We start from the raw sequence: 22,374 nt of genomic DNA, 5'->3' as shown, positions 1-22,374 counted from the left end.
CCTCAGGATTTTCACTGAATCCATTCTGAACCTGGAAATTAAAAACAACAGCAACAAAAAATGCCTTTTTGGGTAATTTCTGTCTCAGTCTTACTTTAAGCATGCTGACAAAGAAATGTTTACTATCGGCTGAAGCATGAATATGAAAACCAGAGACCATCCATTGCTACAGGACTGAGGAAGTCATCCTGCCCCTGTACTCAGCACTGGTGAGGCCCCACCTTGAGTACTGGGTTCAGTTTTGGGCATCTCCATACAGAAAGGACGTTGAGGTGCTGGAGCAGGTCCAAAGAAGGGCAACAAGGCTTGTGAAGGGCTTGGAGAGTATGCCCTATGAGGAGACACTGAAGGAACTAGGGCTGTTTAGCCTGGGGAAAAGGAGGGTGAGAGGAGACCTTACTGCTCTTGTCTTCAAATACCTCAAAGGTGACTGCAGTGAGAGTGGGGTTGGTCTCTTCTCACTGGTGACAAGTGACATGATGAGGAGAAATGGCCTCAAGTTGTGCCAGGGGAGATTTAGGTTGGGTATCAGGAAAAACTTCTGTACAGAAAGGGTTGTTAAGCACTAGAACAGGCTCCTCAGGGAGGTGGTTGAGTCACCATCCTTGGATGTATTTAAAAACTGTTTGGATGTGGTGCTCAGGGACATGATTTAGCGGACGGTTGTTAGAGTTAGGGTGGTATAGTTAGGTTGTGGTTGGGCTTGAGAATCTTAAAGGTCTTTTCCAACCTGAGCAATTCTGTGATTCTATGATTTCTGTTAGAAATACCTACTCAGTGACAGAATGTTTTGTTCTGTAGACATTTGTATGCTGTTTAACATAATCTTTGGTCAAATGTGTCTGACTTAACCAATCATGGCTTTTTGAAAAAGTAGCCAAATATTTTTGCTTGGGGGAAATAAAAGAGCAAATACTGGCTGGCTACAGGAGGTGTTCTAATTAGCACAGTCCGGTATGAAACAGTCTGTCTTTTAAGTATCAGCTGGCTACAATACGTGCTTTTCTTCCATTCAAGTTAAATGGCCTTGCTGTCATAAATTAACCTGTGTGGTGCTCTTACTGAGTTTACATGTGGTGGGTGCAGGGAAAGAGCATGTAAAAGTAAGTGAGATATGTTGACGCATGTAGTGGAAATGCTAAGTCACAGCCTGAACCGGTGATTGAGCACCTGGTGGGAAGGCAGGGCCAACACAGGGGAGCTCAGATGCAAGCAAAGCACTGAGTGATTGCAAGGGGTGGAGCCAGGATCCACCCTTTCCCAGACCTCATTTAAGGACTGGCAGTGGTAGTAAGGATGTTTTGCTGGAAGTCTCTGTATACCTGAGGCTTTCTGAAGGTAAGTAGTTTTTCTTCTTGGATTTCTATGTTTATGGTTGCTGTATTTGGTTTTGCTCTCATTTGCTGTAGTCTAGGAGTGTGCTACCCCACTGTTATTGTTGTACTTTCTATCATATTGTCGTATTACAACCAGTTTTAGTGAAATCTTGTCTCCTTCAGACTGTAATACTGTAGCAGTGCAACAAGGCTTATCGAGCCACGCTTCTTCTGTGTTAAGTCCTATACCCATAATGAACAACTTATAAACTGAAGGAAAATAAATAAAAAGTCTAAAGAAATAATTAAAGTGAACTATGGGGTCTTTGTTGAGTTTGTTTTTTTGGGGGGGAGGGGAGGGGGAGCTGGAAGGAGGTCAGACTGTACTGAGGGAGTTCACATACATAAATATCAAGTGTTAATAGTAATTACCATTATTGCCTTTCTTCTATTTGGCAACTTGTATGCTGGATATTGATTCTGAGCATACTGGAAGGAACTTTTCCCATTACCTATGTGAATGCTGAATGTGGCTATAGCTGCATGCAAGCAATGTAAACTTGCATTAAAAAAAATCTTTTCAGCTAGAATTTATTGTTGTTGTGGAAAGTGCCTTACTTTCATTGCACGTATCACAAAAAGAATTGTTTCTTACTATCTATGGTTATAAATTTATCTCAGGCTTCTATTTTCTATTTTGGACTTCTGAAATGATTCTTGCAGGTGTGAGTTTCTTTTTCTAAGCTACCAGCAAAAGACAAAGCACTTTATATATACTTAAAAAGAGCATATTACTTCTTCATCAATATTTGCATTTTGTGTGGCAAGTAGTTTAAGAGTTCACTGGGCTTCCTCTTCAGTATGTACTCTGTGGCTTGTGTGAGATGGATTCAGCAAAGGAAGGTTAAAAATGCTGTCATACATAAAATGGCTGAAGTCAAGAGATATGGCTTCAATTATTAGGTTTGTCTATGTCCTGTTTCTTGTGTAAATTTGGGAAACAACTTCCCTTCAGGTCTCTTCCACATTTTCCTTTCCTCTAGTTTGCCTCTGGTTTTGCATTGGGACTACTACAAATCTGGGACCTGATCCAGTTTTCAATATATTCTGCCCGGCTATCTGTGGTCTAGCTGCAATGGAAGCCCCTTTGTTGTTAGCTTAATTGACATGAATAAAAGCAATTCTATGTGTTCAAGGTAAGGTACACTGTATCAAGGATTAGCTCTTCATTATCTTTTGTAGTTCATTATCTTTTGTAGTTTAGAGAAGTAGTATGGTTTTTCCTCCTAATTAAGTAGTAATATACTAGCCTGTAGTAATAGGACTTCTCAAAATGACAGTGTGTGGCAATTATTAATTATGGATTCCAGTGAGGATTGCCAGTTTCACTTATGGATTATGCCAGTTATGATTATGGGTTCCAGTTACACTTACACCTATAAGGTACCTTTCTACAATATTTGCATCGAACTCCAGTGGAGGGTCTAAAGACTAACCCTAACTCTAAAGAGCATCATTGCCAGATTCTGGCCTAGCTATAGTACTCTTACCTTAAAGCAAGAATTAAAACAAAGCGAAACGAACAAAAATCAAACAGGAAATGAAAATTGTTCAATTGGCTAAAACGATTGTTGAGAATGAAGAAAATAAGAAGTTTACAATAAAGAAATAAGAAATGTATTTTATTTGAAGTAAACAATCTGGGAACTTTAGTGAAGATGCACTGCCCCATACATTCAGAACTCAGGCTCTGAAGGCCACCTCTGGGGTTCATCTTGGGATGGGAGCTCTTCAACTTCTTTATCAGTCATCTAGACAATGGAATTGAGTGCACCCTCAGCAAATTTGCTGACAACACCAGTCTGAGTGGTGCGGTTGATATGGCAGAAGGAAAGGATGTTGTCCAAAGGAATTGGACAAGCTTGAAGTGGGCCCACGTGAACCTAATGAGGTTCAACAAAGCTAAGTGCAAGGAGTTGCACTTGGGTTGGGGCAATCGGTGATATCTGTACAGACTGGGAGAACTCACTGAGAGTAGCCCTGTGGAGAAATACTTGGGGATTCTGGTGGATGAAAAGCTTGCAGTGAGCCAACAGTGTGCATTTGCAGCCTGTACGTTCAAATGAATTCTGGGCTACATCAAAAAAGAGGTGGCCAGCAGCTCTATCCTTCTGAAGTCCAATCTGGAGTTCCCAACACAAAAAAAGAGGTGCAGTACTCCTCTTTTGTGTGGAATGGATCCACAGAAGGGCCACAAAGCTGATCAAAGGGATGGAGTACCACTCCAGCAAGGGAAGGCTGAAGCAGTGGGGCTTGTTCAGCCTGGAGAAGAGAACACTTGGAAGACCATGCTGGCTTTCCAGTACTTAAAGGGAGCTTATAAATAAAATAGACTGACATCTTACACAGTTTGATAGTGATAGGACAAGGGGGAATGGTTTTAAACTAAAAGAGGAGGTGTAAATTAGATATTAGGAGGGAATTTTTTAATCAGAGGGTGGTGAGGCAGTGCCACAGGCTGCCCAGAGAAGTTGTGGATGCCCCATCCCTGGAGGGGTTCAAGTCCAGGTTGGATGCGGGCCTGGGCAGTCTGATGTAGCTGGTGGCAACCCTGACCACAGGCGGGTTGGAATTAGACAATTTTTAAGGTTCCTTCAGCCTAAACTATTCTGTGATTCTACAGTTCTATGATTCTAATTCAAGGTGCAACACCAACAATTGCATTTGATATTCTTAATGCCTCTCTTTTATATTATACAGCTGGGAAGCCCTATGTTCACATATGTAATGTGTATTGTACTATCTTATAAAGTACCATTTTGAGAAAGGTACTGTCATCATTCGAGACTCAATTGAAACAGCAGAAAAATCTTACCATCACTTCTTGACTAGAAGTTTTATCTATCTTCAAATTATATAGTCCAGAAAACTTTATTAGTATCAAAACTTGAATATATCTTGAACAGAGACTTAGGTGGATGAATGAGAGTCTTCAAAATGCAACCCAACAATGACTCCCCCATGTCTGTGAATGGCTTTTCATGAGGATCGAAAAGGGGCATAACTGGTAATTGTTCTGGCTGTGAAACTTCTCCTCTCACAGATTCTTGCAGTTCTTTTTTTAATAGTGTATTCTCCATTTATGCTTTCTTCTTGCCAGCCCAATATTCTCCTTTGATATACTGGATCTTTTCTGCCTATAGATTCCTCCTCTGGGAAAAATGTTGTGCCTGCACCTGAAGACTCCCAGCTGGCCACACAGAAAGGTGTGTTGCTTTGGCAAGTGTTTCTGTGACTTAGTGGCATGGTTGTTTTCTGGGAAGCATCTTGGAATTTGATATAGCACCAAAAAAGAATTTCTTACGACTGCTTCAACCAATATTTGTGGAAATAATATAAATACAGTTACGAAGAAATACTTTGTTTGGAACTTAATGTGATGTATAGATCATTCTTTATCAGGAGCCACCTAGCCAATACACAATGCAACTACATCATGTTCACAGTAGCACTGAAGAACCATATGACTAGGTTTCTCCTTCTGATGTGTGTGCTTCTTTGATTTAAACTAAAATGTGCATAAAGCTGAAAAATAGCCTAGCATATTGGATTATCAAATGATACAAACATACTGCATGAAATGGAGGAGATCCTCACCTCCTGCTGTGCTTATATAGGGAATAAAAGTAAAGGGACTGCAAAAAGCAGTGCAGCATTAGTCTTAATGTCCAAGACAGCACAAGCAGGATTTTTTTGACATCTGCATTAACTTGCTTGCTACCAGTCTTTGATTTGTCACTGTCACTGCAGTGAAGTCAGATCCTCAGCTTGGCAGAACCAGCTGAGGCCAAATCTCAAAAACAGGCTATTTGCTTGGTAGTTATCTCCTCACAGCTATTAGTGCTGTTTGTCTTGTGACAGCTTATTATGATCATGGACAAGAGAGGAGAATTCACAGCTTGGAAGAAGGTGCAAGGACTCAGCTATTGAGGGAAGTACTTCACTCTTCATTCTACTGGCAGAGTAGAAAGGAAATTTGTCAGTTACAGCAGCTTACTTCTAAAGCTGTGAGTGAACTGAATGCTGCCCTTACAGTTCTTCTCTGCATGATCCCTGTTCAGCAGGGATATAGATTATGTATATTTTGTATATTATTTCCTATATTCAGATGTTTTTTTATGTGAATGACCTAATTTTAAGTCCCTTGACTGTACACTCTTCCCCCTCCTGTACCTCTTGTTCTGTATGTTCTCTATTTTTCTCTCCTTCACTTATGCCACACCAGTAAGTTCTAGGTAGCTGAACTCAAAACCAAATGGTGACTGTTGATTTCATTAGTCTTTGTATGAGCCCAAGGTCTATGAGACAGCACTGCCTGTGAAAAACAAAGTACTGCCCTGCCAGGGGAAAGGGGTGTGATAAGATGTTATAATGACTTTTACCTAGTGCACGGCAGTTGAAATTCCTCTCATGTTGAACATCACCAACTGAAGCATACCACATGTCACATTTTCCAGGGTGGATTTATAAATACAGGTTCCTCCATGAAGCTAGTAGTCTCTTTTCTTCCCTTTGTATTCTGCATTTCGTCCTACACATACAGAAAGTGAATGTGCCATGAAAGAGTAAGACTGCAGTTATCCCAGAGCCTCTGGGCCTGTGTACCCAGTTTCCAACTGCTTGTAAATCAGCTATATCCCTATTGTAGGGTATAGGCAGTGTGAAATACTTTCTGCATACTTTGTGCATCTCCATGAGCAAATAAATGTCACGACCCCAAATCTTTTGGAGACATAACTTAATGCAATCATAGGCAGAGTAAGGGAGGACAGTTTTATTTGAGGAGAAGCACGGAGTTGTAGTGATCTGAGACAAGTATGAAGATGCCTACCTAGAGATTAGGGGTGCTAATTGATAAAACTGTCACCTCTCTTTACGCGTGCTGGCACGTGGTGACAGCCACACAACTGTTATGCTGTTCCTCCCCTCCTGCTAGCTTGTGTGGTGCTCAGTAAGGAGTGGAGGGCCTGAAATTCCTATTTTTTTCACTGAGTACCTGCAGGGGAATACTGAAGTTATCTCTTCAGCAAGATTGAAGGCTGAGAGTAGCATCCTCCTATTCCCTGAAGGGAATAACTGCAGGGTATGATTGCCTGCCTCCATCCTTCTGATCATGTTGGATGCAGTTTATCTAGACAGCTAAGTGACTCGTTCAGTACATTCTAAATGGCAATGCATTTTTCTTCCTTGCTTGGTGTGTGAGCACTAGAAAAATGAAAAACTACACCTCTTCTTTCAAAGATGATAATTAACAGTGAGGTCCTTAATGTCCAGTTTTTGTTCAGCATTTAACACACAGTACAATGAAACGCAATGATAATTTCTCTATCATACAATGCAATAAAAACAGAGCAGTTTACTTTCATAAGGAATCTACTGTTCTTCTTCCAGACCTCCCTGGTGACAAGGCTGGGAACTGACTTAGGTGTATTAGCAGCTGCGAGGAGCAAAGTGTCCTTCAATGTAACTCCTCCTCTGGCTGAAACCACCAGTATCCAAGCAGGACAGTGGCACGTTCTTAGGCAATCAGGCCTTGTATGTCTGTCTGCAGCGAGCGTAGCCCTTTGGAAAGCAATTGTCCTGTTTGTTCACAGTGACGCTGTTCTGCAGAGAGTGGTAACATGGAATCATAGAACGGGTTGGGTTGGAAGGGACCTCAAAGCCCACCCAGCCCCAACCCCGTGCCGTGGGCAGGGCTGTCCCCCACCAGCTCAGCTGCCTGGAGCTCCATCCAACCTGGCCTTGGACATCTCCAAGGATGGGCCAGCAGAGTTTCTCAGCCTGCACCTCACCACGCTCTCAGGGAAAATTTCCCTCTGACGCCTAATCTAAGCCTCTCTTTTACTTTAAAGCCATTCCGCCTTGTCCTATCGCTATCAGATTGTGTAAGAAGTCGCTCCCCCTCCTGCTTTTAAAGTGCCCTTCTCTTTCCTATTCTCTTCTGCCTTACCAGCTGAAGGGCACTATTTTTATATTTTCTATGTACCGTTTTCTTACTCCAGGGGTTTGAGGACGCAGTGCTTCCAAGGCTGCGTTACACGGCATTAATGACCCGCATTCCTTACCGACAGCTGCAGCGCTGACCCACCCCCTCCACTCGCCGCTCCGCCGGCCTTATGACGTCACGCACGTGACCGTTCGCGCTCGATGCTTTCTGTCCCTGTGCAGCCACCGTAGGGCCTGTCGGTAGTGCTGGGTGGCCGCCGCCATGGATTACCGCGCCGAGGTGATGAGGCAGGCCGTGCCCGGGCAGTTCGATGACGCGGAGTGCTCCGACGGGTATGTGGGCACGTAGCCGGGCGCGGAGGGCGCTGGGCTTTAGCGAAGCGGGGCAGCCCCGCTGGAGCCGTTCGGGTTCCTTTTGGAGTGATGGGGGTCGTGCTGCCAAAGGCCGTTCTCTCTCGTCCTGTCACCATTACCCGAGAGATGAGGCCGCCTCTCGCCTCGCCACAGCCTCCTTTCTGGTAGTTGTAGTGTGCAGTGAGGTCTCCACTGAGCCTTCTCTTCTCCTGGCTAAACAATCCCGGTTTCGTCAACCGCTCCCTTTAAGCCTTGTGCTCCACACCCTCACAGCTTCATAGCCCTTTTCGGGACATACTCCAGGGCCTCCGTGTATTTCTTGTAGTGAGGGGCCAAAAACTGAGCACAGTACTCACAGCATTCAGTACTTCAGATGGATGAAGTGACGAGCATCTCCTGGAGAGATAACATCCCAGAATTGCTTGCTGGGGTAGGTATACTGAATTTGTTGTAACCGTAACAACCATTTGTAGTTATATCAATCTGTATTTGTTCCAAGTGACCTTACAGAAGATGCAGAAACAACTCAGGAAGATGAGTTTGCTGAGAATTGCCGGTCAAGCAAAGGAATCAACATGAAGGAAGGAGATAGTGATGATGACAGTGCTGATGAAGAGGAAGATGATGATGATGACTGGGACTGGGATGATGAGATGGGAAGACTCATGAAATGCCACACTGCTGCTGGATGCAATCAGCAGGTATGCTGAAGGCTATTCTCTGAGTAACAACGGTGTCTTAAAGCATCAGAGACTAACCCAGAGGTTTTGTTCTGTATAGTACTAAGTATCAGTTCTAGTGGAAATTTATCATTGAGAGAAGCCTATTTCTTTATATCTGTTGTTGTGCCATGCTGTTTGTGTAGTCAAAGCTGCACTTGGCTTCCTTGTCTTAAACCTTTTTGCTGGGTTCTCCATGTCTTTACAGTTTTCCTTCTGGTCCCTAACTTTCTCAGCCTTTCTTCCTTTGCTCACTCCTATCTCTGTTGATATTGCTTTTTTTCCTGGAATTTGTCCTCTGTGATTTTTAAATGACTTCCCCACTCTTCCCACTGAATGTTATGACAGTATCTGCTTGTCACATCCATGAGTTATGCTTTGGACTGCATTGTTGTTTAACACTGACAGGTAGCTAGGTACCATGGAGCCAATGTGTAGGTCTCTTCAGCAGGACAGGGAGGAGGAAGAAATGAAAGAAAGAAAGAAAACAAGAGCCTTGTGGTTTTGAGATAAGAGGAGTTTGATACAAGAAAAATAGCAGTAATAATACGGGTGGAAGAAAGTGCTGGAAGTGGGTGGATTTAGACTGGATGTTGTTGGTTTAGAAACTTTGTCAGAATGTAAGGCCCATGAAGGTGTGAGAATTAGAGTCCTTTGTCCTCTCAACTTGGCCAGTAGAGGTTCAAAATCTCTCTGGTATCAGTAATAGCATAACAGAATAGCTGAGATAAATTAGAGTGGTGCTGATAGTGGTATATTGTCTGGCACCTCTGTGACTTACTCTTGCTTATCAGCATTTTTTGCTGTCTGGTGTTGGTGAAAAAGTGTTCAGATACTGTGTGTTTAGAGAAGACCATCTAAAAAAAAAAAAGCACCATCTTGGGAAGTTCTTTCTGTTCTTCATCTTCTCATTTTTTTTGTTCTTGTTTCTGTCTGTTACTCCCTTTTATTTTAAAGATGAAAGAGTGTTTATAGTTTGCAGGTCAACTTTCTACCAAAAGTAACCCTGAATTGGGGTGCTTCTTGGAATTCATTTCCTTGCTCATTCTGTTTTTCTGTTTAGAGCTATAGGCATAGGCACTTGAGCTGACATTTCCAATGGTATTGTCTGTATTTGAAGGGACTGTTTAGAGAAGGCAACTTACACTGACAAATCCTTTGTTTCAGGCAAATAGGCAGACCCCTAGTTGCTATTCTGCAAAAATGTCTACCCCTACAGACAAGGCTTTGAGGAAATTTGAACATAAAATTAATTTAGGTGAGTATAATTGTGTTGTCTCCTTTTAAGAAAACAGATACAACTCTGTGAGATTCTCAGGCTAATTCTGCTTGCTTTAAGCCAGAATTTACTGGAATGGCAGCTGACTGTTGCCAGATAAATTATTAAGGGCTTTTGTGTACTTGAAATTGCCTTTAGTCTTTGTTAACCACCTGTCATATCCCTTTTCTACCCCTTCAGAGCCAGAGAATTCTTTTTCTCTTTACTTCCTCAAGTCACACAAAGTATTTGTTCCATAGCCTCTCTGTAGAAGCAAGTTGTTTGGGATGAGGGAGACCAGCAGCTTTCTGCTGCAATGCACTGGTCATTTTCTAAAGTGCTACTGCAACTCAGTTTTTTTAGAGGATTGAGGTTCCTCGTGATATTAATGTGGTACTTCATGCAGCAGTTATCTGACAGAGTTTTTGAGACAAGTAAAGAGATTTCTCTCCTTTCTTGTGTACTTGTTTATTATGTGATTAAAATGGCTGCTCTGTTCAACCTGTCAAGAAAAGTTGTAGCTGTGAGTGGGGCTTTCTAATGAAACAGTAAACAATTGCATTTCCTTCATAATTAAGTGGTTCTAAAATGAAGGCTGCAAAGAGTGGTATTGGTATGTGTAGCCAAACAGCAGTTTTATGTAGTTAACAGTCAAGCACCATTTTGAGTATGCTGTGGGAACAGAAACTTGAAGACTGCTGTGTCCTCTGGCATTGGATTGTTTCACAGAAGGTTTAAGAGAAGGGCAGATGAGTGTAACAGTAAAATGTCATCCAAAGAACATTACTTCTGGTTGGCATTGCATCTCCAAGCTCATGAGACTACAGTAGTTGTTGTTATGTTGTAGTCCTGCTTTGGAGTGTAGTCAGAGCAGATAGCTAGGTAAACTCATGTTTAACTAAACTTCTGTGATAAGCTGCTATCTTCAGGCACCCAATTGGCTTGTTATACAGAGATGCATCTGTGTTTGAACATTGTGTTGTGGCACATTGACTGTCAGGAGAATTGCAGAGGCAATTCCAAAGAGAAAAAAATTTCTTTTCCTCTCCATATGTTATGTGTTTTTCAGATAAGCTGAATTTTGATGACTCTGTTATAAACCGAGTCACAGAAAAGTCTAGACAGAAGGAAGCAGACATGTGAGTATTACACTGTCTTTATACTCATTGATGTAATTTGAACTCAGAAGAGTTCTTATTCCCTGATTTGATCCTGAAATTTGAATAAATTTATTAAGGAAAAGAAAACCAACTTCTAAGCAAGCAGTCAGCATGCAGTTTGCATCTCAGTCTTAAACTTTTTTGATTTCCAGATCAGTTTCCTAAGTTATTTCACAGTTGTGATCTTCTTGTCCCTGAAGTGGAGACAAGAAACTATCTGTAACGGGGAGGGGCACTGATGCTTTTGGGTTTCTTGTTTTTTTTCTTGCCTGTAGGAGAAAACTTTGCTGTTGTATGAACTGAGAGCCTTCTTTTTTGAGGCTGTCATCTTCTCTTTGAATCAGAATGGTGCGTTTTACTTTGTTAAAGTTTATGTGGGTTTATATTACTTTACTTTCTCTAGGTGCCGAGTCAAAGATAAGTCAGACAGAGCAACAGTAGAGCAAGTAAGTCCTTAATGCATCAAATTTCTCTTTTGACTGGAATAAATAATCTGAAATCTTGAAATCATTGGTAAAACAGCTAATGTAGGAGAAGCCTTGCCTTGGAATTCAGTTTCCCCTCTTATCCTAAAGAAGCCTGTTGTTCCTTTCTTTCTTATCTGAAAGTTGTGCTTGCTCCCATAGCTGTTTTGGAGCTCATTTTTGTGCTTAGCATCATGATTTGATGGTATATACAATGCAGAATTCCATTTTAAGCATTTATTGAATTCTGAGCATCAACAGAAAATGCTGGGTTCGCTTTCTTCCCATTTTTTTTTTTCTTAAGGAAGGCTGAACTGTTACTGGCCCAAGGCCATATAGCTGCTCCATTTATGTCTGCTATACCATATTTTACCATCTGGTGCAACTCTAAGTGGGAAATCATTCTCTTAAGTCTGTTGTGAAGCTAGCTCAAGGACATACACTTGTTCTAATTTTTGATTTTTTTGAAATAAATTGAAGTTCTAGAATCATGGCAAAATCCAGTGTGGCAGCTGTTTGTGCTATGGTTTGATCCTTAAGAATAACCTGATATCATTGGTCCTTTATTATAGTACTAAGGGAGGGGCTGTAGAAGTAAGCAAGCTTAATTCTCTTCATAGAGGGCACTTGTGGTGACTGTTCTTTGTTTACTTGAGGTGTTGGACCCGAGGACCCGAATGATTCTGTTCAAGATGCTGAGTAGAGGTGTCATATCAGAGATCAATGGCTGCATCAGCACGGGGAAAGAAGTAAGTGTTGTTACAAATGATGTGACAGTCTCTTTCTCAGCAAGCTAGGTAAGGTATACATTGAAATATTTAGTTTTCCTGCTATTTTATTTGTTGCTCAGTAGGAAGTTATTTTTAAGATGCAGTTTACGTTAAAGGAAGTCAGTTTCCCTGATGATAAAGAATTTCTCAGAATACTCAAATTTGCCATTCGTTCTGTGTTGCAACTGACATTTTTTACAAACTCTGTGTGTATGTATAATATTAAACAGTGCCTGAAAGGCATACAAATGTAGGTAGTTCTTCATGCAGTATTACTGCATGTGGATCATATCAGTTCTGTGTCTCTCAAGGAGTGGGAGTATCTAATGATGTAACAAAATGTAGTTTAAAATACTGTTTTACAAAACTAGCATGTTTATGCACTGCTGTTATCAAGTTATATGATATAATTAAAACCAGACCAGAGTTTTCCAAGTAAATTAATAAATGGGTTTTAGGATGCTTTGTCTCTGGGCTGATCTGGTTTTCTTCCAGGTTCTTGGATGCTGATTAAAGGCATGCTTCTACCCTGTGTAGTGGTGTCAACATGATATGCTTGGGCCATGCTTTAGGGCATAAGGAGTGCATGAGTTCCAGTTAATGCCTGCATAAAAGAGGTTGTTTGAATCTCAAAACGTGGATGGTGTGGAATTCTTTAGTTTGTTGTTCCTTCTGTTCTGTGTGCATGCTCACACTGTTGCTGTTTTAGGTACTTATTTCTACCTAATCTCTGGTAGAAAGAGATTGCAATTGCATAAAATCTTACAGACTCAGCTGAATGCCACATGGGGGCTGAAGTGCAGAGGCTTCTCAGATATTTTCCAGAAGAAGAAAGCAGATTGTGTCAACTTAAGGCTTTTCTTCAATGATGTTTCTTCCATTTTTAATCCAATAGGCTAATGTGTACCATGCCAGTACTGCAAATGGAGAGAATAGAGCAATAAAGATTTACAAAACATCTATTTTGATGTTCAAGGATCGGGATAAGTATGTGAGCGGTGAGTTCAGGTGAGTTGGAGTTTGACCTCATTTTGTTGAGCAAGAGAGGTTGTTTGAAAGGCGATGAAATGACTAATATTAATACTGCATTGATTTGCTAAGGGTCCTCTTTATTTTTTTTTATTTACATGTTTTAAGATTTCGTCATGGATATTGTAAAGGCAACCCAAGAAAAATGGTGAAAACGTGGGCTGAAAAGGAAATGAGGAATTTAATAAGGTGATTCTTCCAGTTTTTATTTCATCAAGGGTAACAAACTGACATTACAGGAGATGTTCTTCTATTGCTTGGTCATAGATGTCACTGCACTATGGTCTCTCGAGTATTCAGGAGGGTGTCTTAATCTTCCCTATGGGAAGGAAGAGAAGGGGAAAGATGAGTCACAGAATGGCCAGGGTTGGAAGGGATCTCAAGGATCATGAATCTCCAACCCCTCTGCCACATGCAGCGCCACCAACCTCCCCATTTAATACTAGACCAGGCTGCCCAGGGCTCCAGCCAATCTGGCCTTGAACACCTCTAGAGATGGGGCATCCACAACCTCTCTGGGCAGCCTGTTCCAGCACCTCACCACTCTCTGTAAAGAACTTCCCCCTGACATCCAACCTAAATCTTCCTTCCTCAACTTAAAACCATTTCCCCTTGTCCTGCTGTTATCAACCCTTTCAAAGCGTTGACTCTCCTCCTGTTTGTAGGCTCCTTTAGGTACTGAAAGGCTGCAATGAGGTCACCCTGCAGCTGCCTTTTCTCCAGGCTGAACAAGCCCAGCTCCCTCAGCCTGTCTTTGTAGGGGAGGTGCTCCATTCCCCTGATCATCTTTGTGGCCCTCCTCTTGACCCTCTCCAACAGCTGTCTTTCTTGTACTGGAGGTTCCAGACCTGGACACAGTACTCCAGATGGGGCCTCACAAGAGCAGAGTAGAGGGGGACAATCACCTCCCTGTCCCTGCTGGCCACCCATCTTCTAACGGAGCCCAGGATACCATTTGCTTTCCGAGCTGCAAGAGCACACTGCTGGCTCATGTTAAGTGAAATAAAGATACTGCTCTCTCTGGCTGTTTGTGCTCTGAGCTCTTTGATGTGTACACTGACTTGACTGTGAAGAGAGGAGGAGCTAGAAACAGCTGCTGCTGAGTAACAGCACACTGTAATACAGGTCAATCCTAGATTAACAGTGCAAAGATTCTGTCTGACCCAGGATGCTTAGAGAAGAATCTGTGCAGAATGCTTGTGGGGGTTTTTTTGCATTCAATTTTCGGTTAGTCTTTGTATCTATGAGTTCCTTGAGCAGAAGAGCTCTTCCAGTGGCTGATGGTTAAAGCAACAGAGCTGCTGTAGGTGCTATTGCAATGCAGATAGTAGAGTTAGTTTGTATTTATCTTTTTTTATGATTTTATTCCTGTACTGCAGGTTGAATACAGCACAAATACCTTGCCCAGAGCCAATTATGCTAAGAAGTCATGTGCTTCTCATGGGCTTTATTGGTAAAGGCGATAGGTATGTATCCTTTGAAAATCAAAATGATTCTTCTTACTAGTAGCTTTCCATAAAGATTTATTAAAACAAAGCAGTTAAAAACAAACCAATGCTTTATGTACTATTTCTTTAGGCCTCTGAATTTAACATGTTGCTCTTGTGTGTGTATGCCACCTGTAGAGTATACATGTACCAGATCTCTGCCAGCTACTGCAGCAGAAAGTCTGCGTAATTCTGGAACAATTCTAACCAGAGAACAAGGGCTAGAGAAGCTTCCTAATTTCATCTGAAGACAGAGCAAACATTAAGGTAGCACAGCCTGACTTCTTAGCTCATGTTGGAAGCAGCGCTACAGTATCTTTGGCAATCATGTATCAAGCTTTGCTGCCTTTTATACTAATTTGCTTGACGTAGGGAGTGAAAGGATCAGGTACAGCAATTAACATTTGTGGCTGCTATGAAGAAGAAGTACTCACTTTCTATTATTTCTGTTGCAATTTTAAGGCCTGCTCCTCTGCTGAAGAATGCTCAGTTATCTGATTCGAAAGTCCGGGAGCTGTACCTGCAAATCATCCAGTACATGAGAAGAATGTACCAAGATGCCAGACTTGTTCATGCAGATCTCAGTGAATTCAATATGCTGTATGTTTTTAACCTTTGAATTGTGACATCTGAAATGTATGTGTTGGCAACCTCTTTGCATAAATTTAGAGAGTACTAACCTGCCTGTGAGGGAGGGTGGAGTCCTTTTTATGACTGTTTATCAATTTATCAGTTATGTAGCTTTTAACCCAACCCCACACCACTCTGGCCTTGTATGTGAGATGCATGCTTGAGAAATACATTAAGTTTGTTTGCTGGTTTGTAAGATTGAAACACGCTTTGTTCCCTGTCCCTCAATAACTTCCCATGTAAGAGTGCTGGATTCAGTGCAGCCCTGCATGTTTATCCACAGGTACCACAGTGGGGATGTGTACATCATTGATGTCTCTCAGGCAGTGGAGCATGACCACCCACATGCGTTGGAGTTTCTGCGAAAGGATTGTGCCAATGTTAATGGTGAGCAGGCTGCACTTGTGTGCTTGTTCTGATGGTTTTGTCAGTGTTTTCTTTGTGTGTGTGTGTGTTTGTTTTTAAGAAGGTGAACTGTATTCTTTCTTACATTCTTTGAGTTATATGTAACTCTGGCTGTAGAAGCTGCCTGCTCTCCTTCCTAGGTTCTTATGGGTTGTTTAGGGTGCTGTCTTCTATGCCAAGTTCAGCAGACAGTGCAGCCTATTTTGCTAGAAATCGTCTGCATCTCAGATTTACAAGAGAAAGAAGAGGTTAGAGTCCTAGTCTGCAGCAGCACCCACACTGATCTTAACTTCCCTTACGTTTGAAGGACTGTGCAGACATACTGATCTGTTTCCTTCTGTGAGCGTGTAATCCACAGCTGGAATTCCTCAGCTGGCGAGAGTTGTGTCACAAAGTTCCTTTCCCTTATTTGTCTGGTCAGCTTAGAAGGTAAAGGCATAGAGTAATTTATTAGAGGTCTTAGGGTTGTCGTAGTACTTTTGATTAACAGGGTACCTGTATGATATTTTTTTCTTCCTTTCTTCTTTGCCCTCTCCATTACTCCCTTCTGACTCAGATGTTTGCACCCTTGCTCTTTTTTTTTAATGTTTTTGACTTGTTTTCTTTAAATGCTATTGCCACAGTGACTTGCAGTGTTCTTGGTTTTTTTTTTTTTTTTCTGCCACTGCAGCTTTCTCTGTGCAGTTCTACAGAGGCTGTAAAAGACACCTTCTAGCTGTGGGCATCGCTAAGACTTGTGGTTCCATGAGCATGGAGAGCTGCCACCAAACTAAATTTTTTTGTTGTTTGTTCTATGATTAATTTCTCATGGGGGAGATATCTTCTAAGATCGTTAGTAGGGAGCAATTACGAAGAAGTCCTTAGTGTGTTTCACTGCTGTTTTGCAGTACTGAAGCAAAACCTCCAAAATCATTTATGCTTGACTCAAGAGAGCAATTCTGACCACGGTAACTGAGAAAAATTCTGATATGTTAGTGTGTCCCATGTGTCTTTCCATTCAGGTGGATTATAAGCAGGCTGTACTGTTTCAGTGGGTATTTCAGATGCTCTCTGACAGAAGTTTGAGGTCTACGTTCCTTATTTGAAATAAATTTTTCATCTCACCACTGCAACTGTTTACTTTTATCTCAAATTGTTTACTTCCTTCTCTTCACCCCCTGCTCCATTCACGTGGTTCCTACTGAAGTTGATTTGACTTTATAGTTACTCGCCTTGATTCTTTCAGTATTTATCACTTTGGGAAAATTATGCTGTTATGTTGTTGTAACTATCACTGCTGCATATATTGCACAACACTTACAATTTTTTTTGTCTCTGCCCTTGATTTCTGATAGGCTTTTTCCAGAAGCACAATGTTGCAGTGATGACTGTGAGGGAACTGTTTGAGTTTATTACTGATCCTTCTATCACAAGTGAGAACATTGATGACTATCTATCAAAGGTAAGCCCACATGGCATTGTTGCTCACGTAGGTAGACTTGAATGATAAACTTAGAACTAGTTCAAACCCCTTTGTTTTGTTTGCCCTATATCCTGCTGTTGAAGTTGACTGGTAAATGAGATGCTGGATGTTGTGCAGATGAACGCAGGGTGGGCTGAGAAGAGAAGGGGGTGACTCAGAGCAACATTATTGGGGGGGAGTGGCTTTTTAAATGGTTTTAAACTGAGACAAGGGGAGGTTTAGGTTAGATATTAGGAGGAAGTTTTTCACACGGAGGGTGGTGATGCACTGGAACAAGTTGCCCAAGGAGGTTGTGGGTGCCCCATTACTAAAGCAGATCTGCAGTTCTACGTGTTCTTGCAGAAACGCTGGTTACCATTAGGTGTCGCTCAAGGCATTGGCATAGGGAAGTTTTGTGAGCGGGACCGAAGCACGGGGAGGAATACATACAGATGGGAATGGTTAGTTGGATTAAACGATGCGATTCTAAAGAGTGATAACTGTATTGTTTTGTATTTCTTTAGGCAATGGAAATAGCATCAAAAAGAACAGAGGAGGAGAGATCCAGTCAAGATAAAGTGGATGAGGAAGTGAGGATTTTTGTTCCTGCTATGAAATGAAAACTAGCCTGTCCTCTTCTGAACAATGAAAACTGTTCGGTTTTATTTGGCAAAATGCATCGTTGGTAAACAAAACACTGTGATGCTGATATGTCCTGAACTAGTTGAGATATGAAGGATTGAGAGATGCAGTGTGTAAAAGCTTACGTGACATTGATCAGGTGTTAAAAGGCAAATACTCAGTTACCTAAACTGGTGTTTGCTTGTAGCTAGGTCCCTTGATGAATCTTCCACTTCAGATTTAGTTAAAAACAAGTAAAACCCAGCTAAGTGGAAATCTATTTTTGGGCTGGTGATACAGACCAGGAGAATTCATATATTCAGATGCATGCATTGACCAAATTGCCTGTCTGCCATTGTTCCCAGTCTACTTCAGTTCTTCCACATACTATTTCCCTCCCTTGCTTTTACATTTAACAGGAGCCATCTTAAGTCTTTTCTGCTGGTATTTTTGAAAACTACTAATGTTCTTGATGTAAAGATGATGTAAAGATGAAACAGTCTTAATTTGTTTTTTTAATCTTACCTGTCCACTGAGAAGAGTTTAAAAACAAAAAAATCATACCACACACAAATAAAACAACACCTTAGTGTTGGGCAGAGCTTATATCAGCAAGAACTTCTTTGTTCTAGTTCACCCAGCATTTAACCTTGGAGTCTATGTGCTTGATATACCAAAGGCATTTTCTCTTGGAGCTCTGTAGGTTTCACTGACTGCTTCTGGCTCAAGCTTGGCCAGTTAAAGGTTTTAGTTTCCAGAGATATCTTGAGCATACAACCCCTTTTGAATTAGTGGGTCAGATGTTAGTTTTTTATTATAAGTGCTTTTTAGCAAACAGTTTATCCCTTTGCATATGTGAATGTACTGTCCTGTAAGAGATGGTTAAGTAATAGCAAAGTTCAAGTTCCCTCTGAGTTCTCAGTTTAGCTAAACTAGCTTGTACCACTGCTCAGAAGAACAGATGATTTAGAGCACACTCTTTGGAGACAGGGTCTGTGCTGTCTGCACCACACTTAATCTAGTAGTTAAGTGTGCTTAATTTGTTCTAGGATTGAACTGATATTGTGGAAGAGAAAAGTAAAATACATCAGTCTGATGTAATGATTTAAGTTTGCTGCAGGACGCTTGGAAAACAGTTGCCTGACAAATTTTAATGTGGTGTTGATGCTGCAGTTAGGCTCCTGCACCAGTATAGTACTGTAAAACCTTTTTGAGTTGGAGTGTATGTTGAAGCAGGAATTATTACATAAAGACATTAAGTTGTATCAGCATGTTTTAATGGAATTGCCTCCTGAGAGCTTTGCAAACATAACAGTAAAAACACTGGGGAAAATTCTTAGAATATGAAACTCAAGTCGGTTGAGAGGAAGTTGGAAGGATTGGAGAAGTTCCTATGTGGCTGCTAATAATGATACTAACATAGGGGCCTTATTAACAATGAGCTGCAACGGTGCATAGGTTGCATGTGAGGAATGTGTTCCAGCAAAATAAATAGTAGTAACCTGCAATTCAAAAGGTGGTGTGTGACTTTGTGTTTGTTCTCTGAGCTATGAAATCCCTTGTGATAATTCCTTTAGTAATGCTTAATTAGTATGGAAGAACATCATGAAATTATAAAAATCACTAAATCTGTTTTCCCTTTGTTTTCCTAGGTGTTTAAGAAGGCTTACATACCTCGAACTTTGACTGAAGTTAAAAACTATGAAAGAGATGTGGATATAATGATGAAATTGAAAGAAGAGGATTTGGCATTGTGTGTTCAGCAAGATAATGTATGTGTCTGTATGTAGAGTGTAGAGTACTGAATCTAGTGTCATACTTCCAATTCTCTGGTTAGTACTGATGCTTATGTTGCTATCTTTTTTTGAGGCACTCATTTTCCTTGGGTAGAAAGATGTAAGGCTTGCATTTTGGTAAAAGAATTTTCTTTCTGTCTCTCTGAATGTAGATTCTCTACCAGACCGTGACAGGATTGAAGAAGGATTTGTCTGGTGTTCAGAAGGTGAGAGGGCCTCTTTGAAATCCTTCATTTTAGCCATTTTCATAAAAATACTTAAAAAAAAAAAAAAAAAAAAAAAATAAAAATAAAATACAGAGAATGCCTCATCTTGCAGCTGTGACCACAGAACAAGCCTTTTGTCTATGGAGTGACTGTTTCTGCCCATTATGTGGCAGTGGTGTAGGCTAAATGGAAGTGTAAATCAGGGAAGGGATCAGGCTGTGGCGCAGTTTCTAGTGTTGTTTAAGAGTAAGTGTGTTTTGCAGTGTAGATGCTTGTGTTTGCACTAAAACCTAGGTACAGTGGCCCCAAGGTAGATTTTGGTATGATCCAACTGTAATTAAAAATTGGCTTTCATCTGTGTTAGCAAATTTCTGTATAACTTATGGAAATCAGTGTGGGAGTGTCAATACATCTGTGCTGTGAGCCCTAACCTTCAAGTTCCTGTGTTGTATATTTTAGATATTCTATTCTTAGTTTGAATTAACCTTTTTTTTTTTTTTGACTCTTCTTGAGACTCAGTGATAGCTGTAGTAATAGGAGAAAAGACACAAGTTTGCTCAAGAGTTTCTTTGTAGAAGATTATAAATATATATTTTTTAATATATATGTCTATATATTTTACTCTTAGGCTCCAGAGTTTGGGTTTGAGATAAACTCTCTCTTGATACATCTTGCAGATTCCTGCACTTCTAGAAAAGACGGATGAGTCAGAAGCAGGCTCTGATGATGATGGTGGCAGCTCAGAGGACTCTGACTCAAGCTGTAAACAATCTCAGCATCCCAAAGATCTTCCTGCTCCAGTTACTATGGATAAAAAGGTCAGTTATCCAAAAATTGTGCATTTTTTTCCTACATCTGCACACATGACAGGAAAAATCTACATCTCGTTTGTCCTAGTTGTAGTCTGAAACAAGCTGTGAGCTTTTTCCTCTCTGAAGAGCAAGAGCAGAAAAAGCAAATTTCATTATGGATGCTTTATTAATGATATTTTTGTCAAGAGGAACGTTATACCATAGCATTCTCTAGCCTAAACAAAGCTAGAAGAGAGATCTCTGCAGAGAGCTTTAGGGCTATGCAGAGCAGAGCTTAGTTAAACCTGGGCTGATCTTCAGTCCTTCTGGCTAACATTCCAGCTTTGGTGTGCAGGTTGGTGGACGTGGCTCCTGGTGAACCACTCTTTGTCCAGGAAACTGAGACCACCTGATGCATGCAGCTGGAGACTTGGTGACAATGTACTACAGTGGCTTTTATCGTACTGTTGGTATAGGCTGACAAGCATTGCTGCAGGGAGAAGACTGAAAGCAGATGTGCAAGGGAAATAACATGTTTTTCAGGTTTTGTTTTCCAAACTATGGAACTTAGTTCTTGTGATGCTGTTCTGTGGAGTCACCCCCATGGGTGAGAGCCTTGTGGCAGCTTTTCAGGTGCTGTGCAAAAGAAAGATGAAACTTGCTAAGTTTAAGGTATTAGAATTGTGGGGGTTTGTTAGATTTGTGGATCTGTTTATATTTTTTTCTTTTCTCCCTTAGGAAAGATAATGGGTTTCAAATCCATGAAATAAGATGGTAGTGCTCTTTTAGATGCTTTTTGTACCAATCTAAAGCTGCTACCTTTCAGATCTGAAGCAGGGAGGTCTTGGTCACTTCTCAGTCCTATGGATAAGTCTTTACTGCCTAGCAGGAATTCCAGTGTATTGCAGTCACGTAGCACCCTTTCTAGCCAATCCTGATGATGATTGGATTGCTCTGAGTTACCAGAAGTTACTAGATCAGTATTTTTGTTTGAGTAAAAACTCATGCTACTGTAGCCCTAGGGGGAGCAGAAAACTTGGATCAGATTTCCTATTGGAATCTTTGCTAAAAATAGCATGAGTTGAGTGCATCTTGTTGCTTTTCTTCAAAGGCTGCATGAAAGTCAGGTTTTAAGTAGTTTGAATTTTGTACTGTCATTACCAGTGTGCAATTCCACCCCCACATTATTCCACCCCCACGTTATACTTCCTTTTTCCTTTCCTCTCCCCTCTCCCAAAGTTATTTTCATTAAACCTGCATTTTTGATGTGATGTATTAATTAACTTAGAGATTGATAGGCCTGCTCACAACCTCCTATTCCTGCTGGCTTTGAATGAATGGTGTTTTGGTTCTTCATAGGAGAGGAAAAAGATGGTTAAAGAAGCCCAAAGAGAAAAGAGAAAAACCAAAGTCCCAAAGCATGTGAAGAAGCGGAGAGAGAAGACTGCAAAAATGAAGAAGGGCAAATAAGATCAACTTTGGCTTGGGAAATGGACTGATTTGTTTCTGGTTAATGAGTCACCTTCTTTTATAATTAAAAATCCTTTATTTACATCATACAGTACTAACTGTGAGGGTGGTCTCAGTGGCAGTGTGGTGTGATTATTTGAACAGAATTTATGCTGTGGCTTTAGCAACAGGAAGGAACAAATTTAATGCGTTTGAGCTTCTAAAAATCCTTTTCATGTGCAGATTCAGCTTGTTGTTAAACTCACATTGATTTGTTTGTAGCATCTTCCTCTCTCCTGTCTTACACTACGTGTGTACTGGCTCATTTTGTTCCAGAGCGTTGATTTGATTCAAACAGATTCTTGGAGGAGGGGGAGAACAACAAAGATGGGAAAACTACTTCAAGTAAAGGCCTGTGCTTCTGTACTGTGAAGGCAGTAACTTAAGCTAGCTGTCCTCTGCAGGCTGTTGC

The 22,374-nt window shown here is 41.0% G+C and overlaps 1 protein-coding gene and 1 long non-coding RNA gene across 4 annotated transcripts; one reads left to right on the top strand and one right to left on the bottom strand.

Moving 5' to 3' along the window:
* Positions 1–37: 37 nt before the first annotated feature.
* Positions 38–7,521, bottom strand: LOC146544600 (uncharacterized). The gene is made up of 3 exons (XR_014882303.1): positions 7,442–7,521; positions 5,759–5,907; positions 38–3,127 (listed from the first exon to the last, which is right to left on the bottom strand). It is a non-coding gene; the product is annotated as an uncharacterized LOC146544600 (long non-coding RNA).
* Positions 7,496–22,017, top strand: RIOK1 (RIO kinase 1). 3 transcript variants are annotated; one of them, XM_003204751.5, is made up of 17 exons: positions 7,496–7,655; positions 8,176–8,377; positions 9,563–9,653; positions 10,723–10,792; positions 11,217–11,259; positions 11,934–12,026; positions 12,943–13,055; positions 13,185–13,265; positions 14,456–14,542; positions 15,026–15,163; positions 15,477–15,580; positions 16,933–17,039; positions 17,564–17,629; positions 19,313–19,432; positions 19,609–19,662; positions 20,340–20,480; positions 21,813–22,017. In XM_003204751.5, exons 1-17 carry the CDS (start codon positions 7,585–7,587, stop codon positions 21,921–21,923), a joined length of 1,692 nt encoding a protein of 563 aa, XP_003204799.2. In that variant the 5' UTR covers positions 7,496–7,584; the 3' UTR covers positions 21,924–22,017. The 3 variants fall into 3 exon arrangements, 2 of the variants coding, with proteins under 2 accessions (XP_003204799.2, XP_019469303.2); XM_019613758.3 differs by having other exon boundaries at positions 7,516–7,655; positions 8,187–8,377; XR_014882302.1 differs by lacking the exon at positions 21,813–22,017 and having other exon boundaries at positions 19,313–19,492; positions 20,340–20,481.
* Positions 22,018–22,374: the final 357 nt, after the last annotated feature.

The sequence above is a fragment of the Meleagris gallopavo genome, chromosome 3, assembly GCF_905368555.1.
Source record: "Meleagris gallopavo chromosome 3, MGAL_WU_HG_1.1, whole genome shotgun sequence".
NCBI lineage: Eukaryota > Metazoa > Chordata > Aves > Galliformes > Phasianidae > Meleagris > Meleagris gallopavo.
This window is presented reverse-complemented; position numbering and strand designations above follow the sequence as displayed.

What these genes read in the sequence shown, in the direction of transcription:
- RIOK1 (XM_003204751.5), top strand. Translation starts at nt 7,585, where the DNA reads ATGGATTACCGCGCCGAGGTGATGAGGCAGGCCGTGCCCGGGCAGTTC. An exon ending in AGACAGAAGGAAGCAGACAT is followed by an intron (nt 10,793 to 11,216) that starts GTGAGTATTACA and finishes TACTTTCTCTAG; the next exon opens with GTGCCGAGTCAAAGATAAGT. An exon ending in CAGTTACTATGGATAAAAAG is followed by an intron (nt 20,481 to 21,812) that starts GTCAGTTATCCA and finishes GGTTCTTCATAG; the next exon opens with GAGAGGAAAAAGATGGTTAA.